The sequence below is a fragment of the Balaenoptera ricei genome, chromosome 18, assembly GCF_028023285.1.
Source record: "Balaenoptera ricei isolate mBalRic1 chromosome 18, mBalRic1.hap2, whole genome shotgun sequence".
NCBI lineage: Eukaryota > Metazoa > Chordata > Mammalia > Artiodactyla > Balaenopteridae > Balaenoptera > Balaenoptera ricei.
The window spans coordinates 7,577,745-7,596,844 of NC_082656.1; the positions used below are offsets into that span (position 1 = coordinate 7,577,745).

The following is a 19,100-nucleotide window of genomic DNA, read 5'->3' on the forward strand; positions in this document are numbered from 1 at the left end:
ACTGATTTTCCATATGCCAGATCTTTGGCATTGCCTCCTCTAGGACTAAAGGGCTATTCTAATTCATCATAAGGTGGGATCTCAGATGGGATGCATATTCTTTTACTCTTTTTATCAAAGTATGATTTACATATAGTAAAATCCTTTTCAAATGTATACAGTTGTGTTACCATTTCCACAATCAAAATATAGAACAGTTCTATCACCATGAAAATGTTTTCCTGGCTCCTTTGTGGTCAGCCCCTTTCCTTACCCCCAATCACTGATCTGTTGGGTGGATACCCATTTCAAAGGAGCCTTTTTCATAAGATCGCCAGAGTGTAGACTGAGGGACTCCCGTGTTGCATTTTGCAGATATCATATCCCTCCTAGAGTGACCTGAGACGTTTTATTCAGGTTCCCTACTCCACTTCCCAATTGAATTAAAGAGTGGTTTCTTCCCCAGTCTGAGTCATCACTCTTCTTATCCCTGCTAATTGTATTTACAAGGTGGCGTCTTGCTCCATTGCCACCTTGGGTCTGGATTTCTGTGTAACAGAGAAGGGATTTGTAAATTTTGTGCACTCATAGCAATTGGACAAGCATACAGCTCTTCCAATACAGTAGAATCCTCTCATTTGTGTTTGTACTACTCAGCAGTGAGAGGTGCTACATTAGAGGCTAAGATCTTACTAATGAAATCTTTGTTTCAGGGAGCACTTTAGAGTCTTACAACATATGTGTCCTCATTCTGAATATTAACGTGTATTTTAAAGTACTAAAGAAAGAGAAGTAGAATCTGTATTGACCTGGAATGTTCGTTAAATTTTTAAGATCAGCCAGCCACTTCCTTATTTTGATTATTGTTTTTAAAAAACACATTGTACACTGTCCTCTCTGCTCTCCCTCCCCACAGTTTAAGAAATATAACATTACAAATACAACTGAAGCCCTTTTTGTACTCTTTCCCAATTCTTCCTTACCTCCCCACAAAAGTAACTACTATCTTCAATTTGGTGTTTTCTTTCCCTCTAATGTGTATATTTCTTTCTTTTTTTAAAAAAGGAAAAAGCTGATATTGTTATGGTTTCTACTTATTTATGTAAGTGTAAAGAGTAATTTAGTCTTTGAGTGTTGTGTACCAGTGTAAGGATAGACAGACCACTAGAACAGAATAGAAAGTTCAGATCAGAACCCTCTCCGTTTGGTTACTTAGTAACCATGATGGAGGTACTGATGCAGGTAGGTGGGGAAAGAAAAGGCCATCCAGGAAACGGTGCTTGGGACAGTAGTTTCCTGATACAGGGGGAAAATTAGATCCCTACTTCACACCATAATTAGAAAGAAACTTCAGCATATTTAAAAGCCTAAACATGAAAAGCAGAGTTGTAAAACTTTGGAAGAAAATATAGGTGAATATTTTACCACTCAGTGGGGAAGAATTTCCTAAATAAGATACATAAAAGAAGAGATTGTTGACTGTGATTACATTAAAGTTTAAAACCTCTGGGCAAAGATAGAACAAAGAAATAATACCCAGGATATCTTGCAAAGAACTCCTGTACATCAGTTTAAAAAAAAAAAAAAAAAGACAAAAACTGATAGAAAAATGGCCAGAAGACATTCATGAGAAATTAACAGAAGAGGAAACTTGAATAGCTAGACAACAAGGAGTCACTGAAAGGTTTGCATCCTGGTAATAAATGAAGGTACTTTAGGGAAATATGCAAACTAGGTACAGATGGTCCCCATCTTTCAATGGTCTGACTTTTGATTTTTTGAGTTTACAATGATGTTAAAGAGGTAAATGCATTCAATAGAAACTGTACTTTGAATTCTGAATTTTGATCTTTTCCTGGGTTAGTGGTAAGTGGTATGATACTCACTTGTGATGCTGGACGGTGGCAGTGAGCTGCAGCTCCCAGCCAGCCATGCAGTCATGGGGTAAACAACCGATACACTTACAACCATGCTGGACCCAGACCACCGTTCTGTTTTTCATTTTCATTATAGTATTCAATAAATTATATGAGATATTCAGTACTTTATTTTAAAATAGGCTTTGTATTCAATGATTTTGCCCAACTGTAGTCTAATGTTAAGTTTTCTGAGCACATTGAAGTTAGGCTGGGTTAAGCTGTGATATTCAGTAGGTTAGGTGTATTAAATGCATTTTCGACTTAATGATATTTTCAGCTTACAGTATAAAGGTTTATTGGGACCTAACCCTATCATAAGATGAGGAAGATCTGTAGTTGGGTAGGAGTTGGGGATAAGGTACTAGAGGCAAAGAAACCACTTAACTAGGGCTTCCCTGGTGGCGCGGTCGTTAAGAAGCCGCCTGCCAATGCAGGGAACACGGGTTCGAGCCCTGGTCCGGGAAGATCCCACATGCCACGGAGCAACTAAGGCCGTGCGCCACAACTACTGAGCCTGTGTGGGACAACTACTGAAGCCCGTGAGCCTAGAGCCTGTGCTTCGCAACAAGAGAAGCCACCACAATGGGAGCCCCACGCACCACAATGAAGAGTAGCCCCCGCTCACCGCAACTAGAGAAAGCCCGAGCGCAGCAACGAAGATCCAACGCAGCCATAAGAAAGAAAGAAACAAACAAACAAACCACTTAACTAATTTAGGCTGGAGGTTCTAAAAATTAGAATTAGGCATTGGCATTATATGTTCTCTAATAGGATGCTTTATACCCATAAAACTTACAATCAAAGGAAAAATAATTAAGATCAATTTAGGAGCTATGTAAATTATCTAAAATGATCTGTAATCATGTAACTTATTTAACTGTGTTTTGAGCTCTTTCATGATATTTTGATTCATTGAAAACTTCATGTATTTTTAGACCTAAAGATTCTATGTTGTCATCATGAAATATAAATTATTTACTTTTCACTTAATATTTAGTTACAATAGAGTAAGCATTTAAAGACTGATAACTAATTACAAACTCATGCTATACTATGCACTGTTTATGCATATGATGTTGCATATGTTCATTTTTAGGAGATTGATTTGTATTTATTTCTGTTTATAAAAAATATTTTAGTTTTATGTTTTTTGTACAAAAATAGCTGTGGGACTATACCACAAAGGTGACTATTAAAATAGCCTTTGTGACCACCGATATTTATAGAGTGTGCTTAGGCAATAAAACCCACTGTTCTGCCTTTTGCCCTGCCAAGGTGACTCCTCCTGGCTGTGTTCCAGGCAACTGTAGTTCCAGGCCAGGGGGAGAACTGAACCACGGAAGTGAGACTGTCCCAGGGGAGGTAGAGGAGAGAAGGACTCAGGTTCTTTCTCAGGCCAAATCAGTAAGGCAGCATCTAAGCTCCCTGGAGGATAGGAAGGCGAGAAACCAATTGGAGGATGAATGTAAGAGGAGAATATAAATCCTCCTACTAACTTGCTTGCTGGTCTCTAAATTGGAAAACAGAATCCACAGTTGGGTTTTTGTTTTAATGACAACAAAATTCAGATCTTCTTTAGCCTTAAAGTTGTTGAAGTTTAATTTTAATTGTTAAAAGATTAAGAAGAGTAGTAGGTAAGGAGTCTGGAGATTTAAATCTGATCCTCTAAGCCTGGTTTCTCATGCCCTCACCATGTGTAGAACAAGAGAGTCAGAATAGAGATGGCTTTTTAATGGTTTTGTCCAGCTCTGAAATTATTATCATACAGTGTTTCACCAGTCATATTACTTTTAGTATCTGTACCAAACAAACCTGTACATATTTTTGCTTTGTTTTTATTATACTCTAGGGCTGTTATAGTTCTGAGGATATTTTTTCCCAGAGAAAGCCTAAAAAGATCTGAGGAGACAGTATGAGCCTTTTCTATCTTTTGTCTTAAGAAGTTTTCATAAGTGTCCACCAAGATGAATGAAAGATACTGAGTGTTAATTAAATCTTTATGATGGACATTTTTAGAAAATGCTTTGAAAACTTCCCTTGCCCAACTGTGAATAACTTACTCTGTCATACATATTCACATATATTCACACTGTGAATATAGTGAGAAAAGACAACAATTTGTAATTTTGGTTTATCTTTTTTCAGTTAATTATGAGCAATAATTTTTTTTTCTTCTTCAAGGTGATATGGAAAGCCCTGTGTTTGCATTTCCCCTGCTCTTAAAGACAGAACCCCACGTTGAGAACCTCTTCACATATTCTTTTTCTTGGAATTTTGAATGTTCACACTGTGGACACAAATATCAAAACAGGTTAGTTTTTCTATTTTTTAAAATGGATTCATTCTATTGAAAATGGCTCCCAGTAATAAAATTTGAAGAAAACTTGCTCCCACTTGTAGCACTGCTCTCTCTACCCTTGATAAAATTTCCCACCATATATTGAAGTTTCTCCACCATTAAGGTTAAAAGGAAAATTTTGAGCCTCAGAAATTGCAGTTTGCTTGCTTCTTCATACTAGAAGAGTACAAAAAAAAAATGGTTTGATAGATTACTAGAAGGAATTTTCTTAAGAAGTTCTTTAGTGGGAAGTGGGGACAAATGGGAACGTAGCATGTTCCCCTGTACTCCCCTCCCCTCTGGATTCCCTGCTGAGTAAGAATACCTCTTAGAATTCTTTGAAAAACTATGTGTGTTTTGTTTACTCCAATATTAGGGACTAGGGCTTTTGTTTGCTTGTTTTTAGCATCATGGAAACTTGATTTTAGGCTCCCAGAGTCTGGTAGCAGTCCTCAGAGGTAACTTATGCTTTCCCATTCCTTCCCTTAGTCCCATGAAAGACCAGCCATCACCAGAATCCTTCCACACGTGAGCTGTCTCAGCCATACTTTCTACTTCCCTGATGCCTCTAGGTGAGGATTAGAGGGATCATGATTGTTGTACATGACCCTGAGATTGGTACTTGGAAGGAAACCTGGAGAAGAAAGAAGCTGCAAATTTATTTTGCCTCCATACACCTACCACATAAATAAGGAGAGAAATTAGGTTTTAGAAGAGGAGTCAGGGAGAGAAAGTTCATCAGGCATGCTACCCTCACTTTGTCCATATATGAGAAAGTCTCTGGCTGGCTGGCCTTTCCTCTTTTCTGAAAGTCAACTATTAGTAAACTAGAAAATTTGGAGTCTCTCCAAATTATTAAATAAAACTATAAGAGAAAAGTATTACTTTAGATATTCATTATCTTAATTGAGATTACTTTTAGGTATTTAGGGATCAGTTGAGGAGAGTTGGGACTGAGAGAACACTCTAGGGAATCCAAGCTACAGAACCAGGAAACATTTGTTTTTTCACCAGTTAGCTTGAAAGTACTAGAACAGAGTAAGAATTAGCATTTCACTCATACCTAGGACTTAAATAATGTTGTGTAAGTGAGTATGAGAACAAATGCCTGCTTCTGGGTCTTCTGTCATTAATTTCTATAAATTATCTGACTTTCTCCTCATTTGACAGTGTGAAAACTGAAGCTTTAAAGGGGTTAGATTGATGCCCAAGGTGACACGCTAGTAAGTGGCAAAATTCAGGTTTAGGTTTTCTGTTCTCTAAGACTTTCCTGCTCACTGTGGTATACTGCCTAATCACCACCTGGATTTTAAATAATATAAATAACATAAACAAGCCTGATGATTAAAATCAGCTTCATTATAGCTTTTCCAAAATCCCCATCTCAGTTGTTTGACAGCTTTTCATTGAGCATATCCAATGTGCCAGGAACTCAACAGAAGTAATCTTTATTCTGGCCAAATTCAGACCAGTTAGTTAAATAACATATGAACATAATAGAGGACCAGTGACTTAGTCGTTATTTTGATCTGCTGGCTTTGAATACAAGGTGATAAGTGCATTTTGGAGCTGTATAGAAAAAACTCTGAGAGCTCAAGGCACAGAAGCCACCAACCACTTGGGTTTGCCATTGGTTTTTTTTTTTTTTTAAGTTCTTTGTTCTAAAAGTAAAAGGAGTTATAGAGGAAAAGCTAAAATGAAGTGGCATTTTACTAAAACTATTTTCACTTAATCTGGTGGAAGAATACCCAGCAAACTCATTCATTTTTGTGCTGCTGTTTTTAGTGCCAGTTGAACAGCTTTTACTTAATTTAGAAGATATGTTCTGGAGGCAGTTAAAAACATGGTCTTTGGAGTTGGACTCCCTGAATTCCTATCTCAAGTCTGTCATTTATCATCTGATGTATTTCACTTTCCTCATCTGTAAAATGGGGATAAGAATAGTACCTGCCACTTTCCTCATCTGTAAAATGGGGATAAGAATAGTACCTGCCACTTCGATTTGTTTGGTACATGAGTGCTTAGCACAGTGACTTGTACATAGTAAGTGCTCAGAAATGTTAGATGTCATGTGGAGCATTAACCCTTATTTGCTGAGACAAACTCCCTTTTATTAACTAAAAAATAGGAGCCTTTACTTAACGTTTATCTTTGAGAACTAAGAATTTAGCAGAAATATAGTCAGTGTATTTGTTGATACCTCTGTGGCTTTGCTTTTAAAATGTTAGCTTCCCTGATCTATGTCTAATGGCCTGTGCTTATCTCACTTATGATTTACCAGTATTTGTTACTGTTTAGAGAAGAAGGTGGTGTCTCCTAGATAATAAATAATTGCTCTTTTAAAGATAATACTAAAGCGAATCTAATTGAGGTACAGTGTGCATCTGTAAAGATCATCTTTTTAGATGCCTATTGCTATCAAGTATTCAGGCTAAAGTGCAAATTTAGGACTTATGTAAACTGTGAAAACCATATTCTTTCACAGCTGATATTCTTATACTTTAAGGATCACGATAATTAAGTTGTCTCTATTCCTGATTGTATATATTTGTAAATGCCCCTTTTTGTTTTAGGTTGTCAATAATGGATAGCCAGATTGTGAATTTTTTGAGTAAGGGATGAGCTCTTAATAAATTTGAAAGCCTTAGAACAGTGGTTCTCAACTAGGGGCTAATTTTGTCCCATGGGACATTTGGCAATGTCTGGAGATAACTAGTTGCTACAGCTGGAGGCTGTTACTGGCATCTCGTGGGTAGAGGCCAGGGATGAGGCCACACATCCAGCAATGCACAGTACTGTGCCCCACAGCAAAGAATAACCCAGCGCAAAATAGCAATGGTATTGCTCTTGAGAAACTCTGCCTTAACAGTTTCTTCATCTCATAGCTGAAAAACTATAGGTAATTAATGTGGAGAGTTCTTACGAGAGCTTTACTAGAGTAGGGTTTGAGAGGAACATTGATATATTGATTTGAGGAAATAGGAAAGTATGAATAAACAAATAAAGGAAAGTACCTTTTTATTTTAGATGTTGATTGAGTTAACATAAATGAATTTAACTTAATCAAAGTTGTGTCTTCTTTTTTTATAGATGTATGAAGAATCTGGTCACCTTTACAAACGTCATCCCTGAGTGGCACCCAGTTAATGCTGCCCATTTTGGTCCATGTAACAATTGCAACAATAAGTCACAGATAAGAAAAATGGTCTTAGAAAAGTGAGTTTAAATTGCCCTACTATTTTTAGAACAAAATGAAGGTGGATTTACTTTTTTTTTTTTAATGTGTAGACTTGAAAGTGATGACTACAACCTACTTTCAGAAGTTTGAGTTAACGTATGTTTGTGAATTGCCAAAATGCTTCTCTCTGTCAGGAACTCTGGCCAATAAGCAAGCTGTTCAGGCGACATACCACTGCAGAGCTGACTTAGGGTGATTGTCTGACCCCACTGTCCTACTGTCTTACCTTCTTTTGCCTTTTTTCTCTCTTTAAGGGTATTAAAGTTCCATTTTTCTCACCTCTGCCAAGTGCCTGGAGTCATTAGAATTCTGGGATGTCCTTAATCTAATTTCAAGAACTAAGATGATTCAAAGATGAGCCATAGGCTCGTCTGTCTGAATTTCCATCTTCTTCCAGACCTCGGCCTGCTAATTCTTCATCCTTTTGTAAGCTTTCTGCTGCCCTTGACCAGATGTATCTTTTTTATATTTTGCCCGCTCTTCTATTTTTTCCTCAGTGGGAGGACTGATCAGAGTTATCTTTTCCAGTGTTATCAGAAGCCCCATATCTTTAAAAACTCACAGGTAAATTCCATTTTAGGCAGTTTGTCTCTCTTTTGTTAATACACTCACACACATACCTCCTCTTTAACCTTTGCTTTCAGTTGCCCTTATCTCTACATAAAAGAAATGTTTTGAGGTTTAATTTGATGTAATAAAGAACCAGTGACATTAACCTTTTCTTAACCTTTTTCTGATGCCCTTGGATGTGCCAAGAAACCTCTCAGAATCTTTCCTAAAGGTTTATTATCATCCAAGTAATAAATTCTCAGTTAATCTAATAGTGCCAAGACTTAAAAGGAAAAAAGAGCAGTGCCACTCCTACCCCATCTCCAGGCATCTGCTTTTTAAACCTTTAAGGTAGTATTTACTTTGAGATTTCAAAACAGTGTACTTATTCCACCTTTATATAGTCTTCTTTTATAGTAGTTGAGGACTAAGGGCTCTTACACCAACACCTGGGCCCCATCTCTATTTAACCTCTCCCTGTCCTTCCAATATGATTACATTTTTGGTTAAATCGGTGCTTCAGTACTTATTGTTTGTTATGAATATGCATATATTCCCTCTCCAGCCAAGCAGGATACGTGGTTATGTTTCATTTCTTTTATAACTCTTTATTTTTCCTGGAATTATTAATGGCCTGTGTTTTCACTTGCTTTGTTATATATGCATTGTGATTTTTTCCCCAAATTCTTCAAATACCCATTAATAAATTTTCTAAACACTCAAATGCTTCACAGTTTTTTAAGTTCTCCTCCCCCTTTTTTTCTGGAAACCTCTCTTCTGGCTGCCTTTTATCCTTCTACTCCAGGGTTCTAATCTACACTGGTTCCTCCCTGGGCCTGCTGCATGGGAGTCTTCTTTATACACACTTGCGGTCACTATCTCAGTATTCAGCCAGGGCCTTACCCCTACCTTCTTCAACATCTGTTGCCTATCAATATTGAGTCTTCAGGGGTTCTTTGGGGGCATATAAGCTCTTCTCATCAGTATCCCCACTCTGTAGCATTTATTTCATCACTTCATTCATTCTGCTAAGTTACCATTTTTCTGTTTGCTTTTTGTCTTCTGAGTATTTATTGTCTTCTCCTTTGCTCATGTCTCCTTTCCGTTTTTTTGTCCTTTTGGTTTATTACCTTTTTTTGTCCTTTACTATCATTTGATAGCATTTGACTGGGGAGACAGTGGAGATACCTTTAACCAAAAGTCCATAGGCTGTCTGGGGTCCAAGCTTTGAGATTTAAGTCTTGAGGGAATCCCCCCCCCCTCACTTTTATTTTTTTGACTGTGCTGCATGGCTTGTGGGATCTTAGTTCCCCAGCCAGGGATTGAACCTGCACCCTCAGCAGTGAAAGCACAGAGTCCTAACCACTGGACCGCCAGGGAATTCCCAGGGAATCCTTTTTTTTTGAAGTGCTTTCCTTAGTGATGAGGTAGAAGGGCAGCAGGATTGGAAGTCATCCTGCCCTGGATCATTGGATCACTTGAGGCTTCTTGGTATATATAATTATAACAGTTTATAGTGCTTTTTCTCAAGCCCTAGCATTGAAGATAAACTCACTACTATTTTGTTTAATCTATTAATTTGTTGCATTGCAACATATAATTTTTAATTATACAAATATGTTGCTTTACTTACATTAAAGATTCATGCTCTGATCTGGAAATGTATCCAGACAGTGTTTCAATGGGAAATGTGTTTAGAGTTCTAATGAATGGGCCAATTTATAAGCAGAATTTATAATTTGGACATTTACTGTATTCAAAAGTAAATTGAACTAGTATGTAAAATTTCACTTAAATTTTAAATGACAAGGTCTTTATAAAGTCCCTGGTAATTTTTTTACTTTGAAATTTGTGTAACTTGATTGTTGGTATCTAATGGAATTTAGAAGCAAATTTAATATAGCTTTTAGGGATAACTTAAAAGTAATTAGGTCCATCATGATATTGTGCATAACTCAATCTTATAGCATTCTAAAAACTAATAGTGTTCCCTGAACACCTTGTCTCAGGTAATCCCCATCTCTATATGTTCCCATTGGGAAAAGAGTCCATTGATAAATCTAGTGGGTCCAAATCTGCTACTTTTCTTTAAGTAAATTTGAATAAATTGTTTAGGAATTATATCCAGAGCATGATGACATGGACTTAGAATGTGATTTAATTTTACTTCACAAACTCTTGAAAGGAACCTCTCATTACTGCCACGATCTCCTTTAGGAATCTGGTCATACACTATCCTGGATTGTCATTTGAAAAGCTTACTTACTTAAAGTTTTAACAATGATCTGTTTTTTAAACAACTATTTCTAAAAGATAGGGGAGTAGGGAGAATTGAAATAAGACATTTCTGCTCTGTGCTTATAGAGAGAGCTTTGTTAAACTGTCTAATACAATGATTTTCAGACTTTTTAAAAACATAAATAAACTACACTCTCCCCTACAAATTTTGGATGGAATACTGATATAAAAAATAGTTAAAATTATGTTTCTTAATTTAAGTCTTCATTGTTTGGCAGGAAATGTTTCATTATTTGTGAGATCCTTGAACCACCTTCAGAAAACACAGTTTGTAAACCTTTGTTGAACAGTTGAGTTTTTTTTTTTGGCCACGCAGCATGTGAGATCCTTGTTCCCCAACTAGGGATTGAACCCACACCCCCTGCAGTGGAAGCGTGGAGTCTTAACCAGTGGACAGCCAGGGAATCCCGAGCAGTTGAATTTTTTTCTAAAGATATATATTCTTTTTTACAGTTAACATGAATGAATTCTAATTCTTTGAATTGCACCTAATTTTACTCATATTTTTCATTTTTTGTCATATTGCAAATTCAAACAATGGTATAATAGATCTAAAATGTAATGAGGTTTAAAAATTACATTTGCAGATTGTTTTCTGCCTAAAGCCTACATTATTACAGTTCAGAAGTACATATGTGCACATTGTTAAATATGCTTTTTCTAAAATATGAATGATTATATTACATTAGTTGGGATGAAAATCAAAAACTTGTACTCCAGGCCATTAGCACAAGACTGGCTACTTTTTGTGGAGCTGACTCAGTGTGGCCTGCTGACTTGCATAGCAGGGCAGCTAGCGCAGTTCCCTTGTGCTTGCTTTCTCTCTTTCCTATTTTTTCTTCTCTTCCTGAGGGTAGATCCTTACAATAGGAGTAGTTGAATCTCATGTTAGGGAGGTGAGTACAAATGGATCGTAGCTTGAAATCTCTTGTGACTCTTGGTTCCAGTTCTGTTAACCTGTCCCATCCAGTTTTTTATGGTTGAGTCAGAACCTGACTTGCTCTCTTCAGCTCTGAGCACTATCTTTGACACTCAAGGTACTGTGGGTAGGAAGAAGTGTGAGAACAAAATCTATTATTGCCAAGCTAGAGGTAAACTTCAACCCTCACCTGAGAGGCTGGAAGTGAGACAAGCTGGAATTATGGGTAGGAAAATACCATGCCTTTTAGGGTTTAGGAGACATAGAAAGGAAAATAAACTAGAAAAGGAGGAGGCATATGCTTTATTTTGTTGACTCTAAGAAGCCAACGTTTCTAAGTTGCACTGTTTTAAAATTATGCCATTAAGAAATAAATGCTGCCTATTTAACCTTTTCCACGCGTAAACTCACATAGAAACTAGTAAGATTGTGTAGTCTAGGGATCAAAAAGAGAATGTTTCAGTAGCTAGCCTCAGAAAATATATTGAAAAGGTAACATTTGAGGCCAAAAGAACTAAATATTAATACTTGAAGAGGCCTAAAGCCTGCCTATCCAGCTGTGAGAGTAAATCTCTGGTTTTACTGTGGATCACTGATTCAAAGACACAGTTTCACCTTTTAACATGTTTGAAATGGGAATACATCTAAAAGTCGATGGTGTGGTATAGTTTAATTGGCAGTCTTCTTTCATAATGGTACATTTTATATAATCAGTGGCATCTCAGATCAATGTGTGGCAAAAAACAATGGGAGTTTAGTGTTATGGACAGTTTTGCAGGACTTCTTATTTATCGGTACTTAAGTTTTAAAGACTTGATTATTCTCTAACAGAAAGATTGACAAGGGATAATTTACAAATTATCTCTCGTCAGTTTGAATAATCTGCATTTTGGACATTGATTCAAGTTTATTTCAGCTGAATAAATTTTGGTAAGCTAAGGAAGTTTTGACAGCTGTTTAAATATTGGGAAGAGGTATTCAACATTTTTTGTAAATCCTGAGAGCTTTGTTAAATTTAGTTATTTGAGGCCTATTTTGGGTTCTATTTTCTGGTTTGTCATGTTACTGTAATAATAAAATGTATTTTTGAAATTATGGATGTCTTGAAGTTTATAGTAAATCAACCATCATGTTATATTTTCTTCTCTACTTCCTCACAAATAAACTTCTTGTAAGTAGAAATTTTAGTTTGATGGGTCTCTCTACTTCCTGAGAAAACTGAGAGAAATAGGCCAAAGTATTAGCATGTTGGGGTTTTTTAAATGTTTGTTTGAATATCTTAGGTTTGTTATTTTGTTTCACATATCACCTGTCCCATCTAACAAAGGCAATTAATTTGGGCACTTGATGCCAAAGAGAATTCTCAAAGGTCTGGATTTTTTTCTTTTGATTCCGCGAAGTAGTTTCCGAGAGATCTTCTTTAAGCCAAAGCAGCATCGCGGCTCACAGAGCAATTTTTGTTTAATGGTCTGTGTTAGAGCCTTATTGCATGATGGCTTCCAACTGTCAGTGATACCATTCTGAGAAGGGTTTACTGTTACATTCTTCTTAGAGTGAGTTCTCCATTTCTAATTAAGGCACACATCTGGAGGTTCTCAAGAAAAATCAGTGCAGTTGGCCTTGAAAATGTTATGTGTGACTTACTCGCTTCAGACCATCTTTTGTATAACCAGACACATGGTATTACATTTGTTTGACTTCTCTTACCTTTCTCTCCCACAGAGTATCTCTCATATTCATGTTGCACTTTGTGGAAGGCCTACCGCATAATGACTTGCAGCACTATTCATTTCATTCTGAAGGCTGTCTTTATCAAATAACTTCTGTAATTCAGTACCAAGCAAATAATCATTTTATAACATGGATTTTAGATGCTGATGGTAAGTGTTTAAACGTTTTTCTTTTATGATAATAGGCATGGAGACTAAACTGTAGTTTGTTCTTTTAAGACAGACTTTGCCTTGGCTCTTTTTTCTCTCTTCTTGTCCTTGCCTGTTACTATTCTGCCCCTCTCCTCTATTCCGTCACTATGCTTTAGAATCACTCCTAACTTTTAACTTTGCTTATTTATATTAGCATATTTATGGGTATACACATGCATATGCATATTTCTTTTTTAGACAGATTGAGGTGATATACTACTTGTTGGTTTACAGTTTGCTATTTTTCACTTAATGCCTTTGCTTTCATTTTTTTTTTATTATATGAGTAATACATGTTCAGTATAAAAAATGGTGGCAATTTTGAGTTTTTAGATCTATAACCTTGTATTTCTTTTAAAAAGAAAGTACATTGTTCTGGAGGTTTTTTAGTTGAGAACAAAAATAAAATAAGTTTTGCTGAGTTTGCAATTGTTAGTAATATAAATAAAAGTAAACATCTATTTCTAAGACTCTTAGACATTACAGACTTTGTAACCTTCTCTCACTGTGAAGTAGAATATCTGAAATCCATAGTTTGCTAATAGCTACAGTCAAGGTAAAGCCTTTATTTAAATAATTAAACTTTTCAATACAAGGTTAACTACTACAGCTCATGAATTTTGCTTTTTCCCTTCTGTATACTTAATGTGGTTTATTATTGAGTTTGTTTCCCCTCACGATGTTCACTTTGTCTTAGACAAGATAACCCAGTCTCCTTAAAGTGTTAAGTCAGTTCATTGATAAGGGGTCACTTTGATTTTGTTCTATTTTTCCATTTACTATTGTTAGGAAATTTTTCATATTTGATATTTTCTTCCTGGGGATAGTTTGGTTAGATGACACAATAACGTGTTTATAAAAGCGCTTTGCAAATTGAAACTCATGTTATAAATATAGTTATTACCTTAAAGTTTTACCCTACTTCAGAATTTGGGGGGGGGGAAGTGGTTCTCAATAACATAAAAACACTTTGAAAAAATTTTACTTTTTTATTGCATTCTAGAAAAAGAAAAGTCTGCTTCAGGTAGAAGAGGTTAGATGGTTTCCAACTTTGACAGCATATAAAAATTGTATGGTTAGCTTATAAAAAATATCCTGGCTCTCTCCTAGACCAGTGAATCAGTCTCTGAGAATTCAGCCCAAATATTAATCAGATGATTCTAATGTGTATGTGTGGTGGAGAACCACTGACCTAGGCAAAGAAAATATTCTCAAAGTTTTAATGGGTATAGGATAAAAAGTGGTGGGTTCAGATAGTTTATAAGGGTGTATCCACATAAACTTAACAGATGGTTTTGTTTGGGATATTTTGGTGTGTAGAGAGGCATTAACCTCTTTCCCTTCATCCATCATCTCATTGCTACTTGACAAATGACAAAACAGGAGCTCAGAAATAAAATAAGAGCAGACACCTAAAAACCTAAGCTGCTTTTTCTAACCCCAAAAAGAAATAAAATAAGAATTGAATTAAGTGTTGGTACTTGAGGTAACAAGCTTCATTTATCTTGAAAATTTATAATATTATGAAAAACTTAATCTATTTTCTAATATTGTTAGATATATTAGGTGATACTGTACTGTATTCTAAGTTCCAGAAGTTAAAGATACTTCTGTCTTGATTTTTGTGGGCATTTTAGAAAAGAGTAAACATTACCTCAATTTTTCACATTTCTGGATGTTAGTGTATAACTTTTGTTATCCGAATACGGACTTTTAACATTTGGCAGAGAAAAATGGTGACATAAGGATAAGGCCATGTTTTCAAGCATTCTCCTTTGGTGGATATCCAGTGATACAGCGGTTAAAAAGGCCAGAAGAAAGTTAACCCAGGATGGTGGTTTTTTTGAATGTCTAACATCTTTCACTTTCATTCCCCATCCCCCAGGAAGTTGGCTGGAATGTGATGACTTAAAAGGCCCATGTTCTGAAAGGCATGAGAAATTTCAAGTTCCTGCTTCAGAGATACATATTGTTATCTGGGAAAGAAAAACATCCCAAATGACAGATAAAGCACCTGCCTGCTGCCCACTTAAAAAGACTTATGATCAACACGCTTTCGGAGATGAGAATCAAGTATCTCCAGCATTGTGTTCTGTAGGTGGTGCTGCCTCAGCTGAAATGTCCTCAGGAACTCACCCCACAAATGTGTCAGTTGCTCCTAATACTCTTTCACAGGATGAAGCCGTAACTTTTGAACATCATTTATTTCCAGGTCTGAAAGGTTTGGTCGACAAGAATATTTCACCTTTGACATTTGAAGAAATACAGGTTAACTCTGAAGGTTTTTTATTAGAAAATAAACCTGTGGCAGAAAATGCAGGGGTTGTCAAAACACATACTTTGCAATCGCAAGAGTCACTAATGGCTTCTTTAGTATCGGCTCCATGCAAGGACAAGCTTACCCAAGACCAGGTTGTGGATTTAAGTTTTTCATCTCAACTTGTAAATACAAATGTGCCATCAGTACAGCTGACTACAGAAGATACTGTAGTTACTCAGCCTGTGAATGATATTCGTGCTACTGACCTTACACAGAGAGTAAAGTCAGTAGAAACTGAGGGTACAGTTGCCCTAGAGAAGGATGCTCCATCAAAACAATTTCTTTTACCAAAAACTGAGAAATTAAAACCAGAACGACATGTTACATCTCAGGTGTCTGATTTGAAGGAAAAAGAAACTGCAGCATCTTCTCAAACCGTAACAGCTAAGCCGTCACAGAATCCATCTCTGAAAGAAAATCAGAAAAAACCATTTGTGGGAAGTTGGGTTAAAGGATTATTAAGCAAGGGTGTTTCTTTTATGCCGTTTGGTGTTTCAGCTCATAATAGAAACACTATGACTGATTTGCAGCCTTCAGTTAAGGGGGCAAGTAATTTTGGTGGCTTTAAAACTAAAGGTACAAAACAAAAGGGTAACTGGGCGTCCAGGGAAGCTCATAGGTGTGCAAGTAAGCCTCCTCCAGTTAGTAATCCTGCACCAAGCCATCCATCACCGGTTAGCACAGCTTCTCCTCTCCCTGCTAATGGTAATGGTGATTTGGAAGTTTTGAAGAAATGTGAAAACGCCTCATATGGAGCTCACCTCAACCACAATTCTCATGGAAATGAAAATGGTGTTTCTTCAGCAAACCATGGAGACTCAGTTGAGGGTCAGATTCATAAACTTCGTCTAAAACTTCTTAAAAAACTTAAGGCAAAAAAGAAGAAATTAGCTGCTCTTATGTCTTCCCCCCAAAATGGAACACTTCCAAGTGAAAATTTAGAACATATGTCCCATTGTGGATCTCCAAATGATTGTGAGTCAATAGAAGACTTGTTAAAAGAACTACAACATCAAATTGATATTGCCGATAGTAAATCTGGATGCGCCACAGTTCCTAGTGTTTCCTCATACAGTAGTCAAACTCATGAAGAAATTTTAGCGGAATTACTGTCCCCTACAACTGTTGTTTCAACAGAGCTCTCAGAAAATGAGGAGGCTGATTTTAGGTACTTAGAAATGGGAGATAATCATATCCCAGCACCAGTACCTAGTGAATTAAACAATATTCCCCAAGACATACATCTGAGACAGGACCATAATTACTGCAGCCCCACCAAGAAAAATCAATGCAAAGTTCAGCCAGACTCACTCACAAATAATGCCTACGTTACAACATTGAACTCGGAAAATCCCATGAAGACTGATATTTTTGATGAGTTTTTTTCTACTTCAGCGTTAAATTCTTTAGCAAGTGACACATTAGACTTCACTCATTTTGATGACTATCTGTTTGAGAATTGTTGAATGCTTGTTAACTCTTTTTAGTTTAATATTTATTATTAATCATGGAAAAATTTACTATGTTTTTAGGTAGTGTTTACACACTGGCCTTGTCATGAACAAAATGTAAGCTACTGAAGGTTTTACCTTTGGTTATGCCCACAAAGCATATGATCTGTTTCACAAATTAAATGATGAAGAATTTGTCTTCCTTGTTGGCTTCATTTTGTGTTTGTAGGAGAATGAGGATTTCAAAATGTTAAAAATGAAAAGTAGTTTATAGTTTCTGGTAGTTTGTACAGTTGGGTACGTTAAATTTCTACATTTTAAATTTTAGTTATGTTGGTTCAGGCAGAACACTAGTTGATACAAACTTAAGTCATTGTATATGATACATGAACACATGACAGTTTTGCTAATGGTTTTGTGGTCTTACATAAGAGCCTAAGCCTGTGTCTTCTACCAGTAGAGTGGTGTAGAATGTAAGCTCCCCTCATGCAACTTGTTTCCTCTTTCTCTCTTTACAAAAGATGGCAGGAAACTTGTTACTAGAACTTTATATAATGTTAGGTGATCAAAAAAATGATCTGTAACAGGAAAAAGTAACCTATTTTTGTGTTGATGTGCTAAGAGTTTACATTATAAGTATCATCTTTCTCCCCCAAGACATTTATTTCTGTAACCAAAGTGGGACACCATCTAAGTTATATTTTGGGAGAAATAGCCAGTGCATGTAAGGCTTGCCTATGTTGGATTCTACTATAAATGAAAACATTAATTCATTTAAACCTCAACGTTCCTATGAGCAAGGTACTCATCACTTTTAACAGACAAGGAAACAGCACAGAACTAGTAAGTTGTAGAGCTGGGACTGAGTATAGAGTGGTTACTACAGTGCTTGAACTTAATATATGTTCTACCTCTAGCTTCATTTAAAGTTTGGGTGCCCAAACAGCACTACTGCTATAGTGGTTTTAGTTAGTAGCAGAGTTACTAAGGTTTGAAGGTGGCAGTCTTGGGGGAGAATACTTTGTTAGGGACTCAGTACTGCAAAAATGATTTGTCAAAATTACTCCCAAACCTCCCCCTCCCTTTTTTTCTGATTGCAAAAGTAAAAAGTCATGTTTATTGTAAGGAAAAACTGGGAAAATACAGGAAAACACCAAGAAGATTTCGGAGCATTCATCTTAACACTTAGTGGTAATAACTACTGCAAACATTTTCATATTTTTATACATTTAGACTTTAAGAAATAAATATGAGATTCTGTTGTACCTATTTGTTAATGATCTGTGTTAATGTTTAAAGAGCATTTTTCCATCTTAGTTTTTGACAACTTTTGGATAGCTATATAATGTTACATTGTGTGTATTACCATTGTTTCACCAATTTACATTTTGAGGTGATTTGTATTGTTTTGTTATTGTTAATTATCCTTATTGATAAAAATTTTCACAGATTCAGGTTTTATTTTCTGGGAGTGGAATTTCTGGGTCAAAGAATATGCACGTTTTTATAGTCTTTTAATGATTGTTTGCATGGCTTTGCTGAACCCTCACCAACACCAGGTAGTAGCATTGAAGGGGAAAAAACCTTGGCTGGTTTTGGTTACATTTCCATGATTATTAGTGAGGTTGAATATTTTCTGTAACTTTATTGGCCAGTTGAGTTTCTTTGAGGAATTGCTTATCCATCCTTGTTATTAATTATTCATTCGACTGTTTCTAGATTACTGCTGAGTGTCAAGCACTGTTGTAAACCTCAGATATAAGGCAATAAAACTAAATAAATAAAAGGAAATTCTTGCCTTTTAGTAATTTGCCTTCTAAACAAGGAGGTAAATATATAATGTTGGGTGGTAATAGGGGATACATACGGTTGACTCCTGTTATTTGCGGTACTTCTGTTGTATCAAGTCACCACAAACACTGAATTAGCAAATGCTGGACCACTGCTCCTGGGGGAATACAGTTAGGTTCCTGTGAGCCTCTGGTCACAACATTTTTGTCACCTGATAAACAAATGTTGTTTTTTGTGGGTTTCTGTTTAAAGACACCTTATGTAATATATATTGTTGATTTATTAATATCGAACACAAGGTCACCAGCGCTGTAACTCCTGCCTGAATGGAACTCATCCCACGCATGTTTTTTTCCATGAGGCACGTCACACCTTT

At 36.3% G+C, this 19,100-nt stretch overlaps 1 protein-coding gene across 2 annotated transcripts in view; it reads left to right on the forward strand.

The window, feature by feature from the left end:
* USPL1 (ubiquitin specific peptidase like 1) overlaps window positions 1-17,131 on the forward strand; it is a 38,146-nt gene extending 21,015 nt beyond the window's left edge. For both annotated transcript variants that reach the window (XM_059903355.1, XM_059903356.1), the window contains 4 exons: window positions 4,080-4,209; window positions 7,327-7,452; window positions 12,963-13,120; window positions 15,048-17,131. In XM_059903355.1, the coding sequence (XP_059759338.1) occupies window positions 4,080-4,209; window positions 7,327-7,452; window positions 12,963-13,120; window positions 15,048-16,948 (2,315 nt within the window). In that variant the 3' untranslated portion in view covers window positions 16,949-17,131. The remainder of the gene's footprint in view (window positions 1-4,079; window positions 4,210-7,326; window positions 7,453-12,962; window positions 13,121-15,047) is intronic.
* The last annotated feature ends 1,969 nt before the right edge of the window (window positions 17,132-19,100 follow it).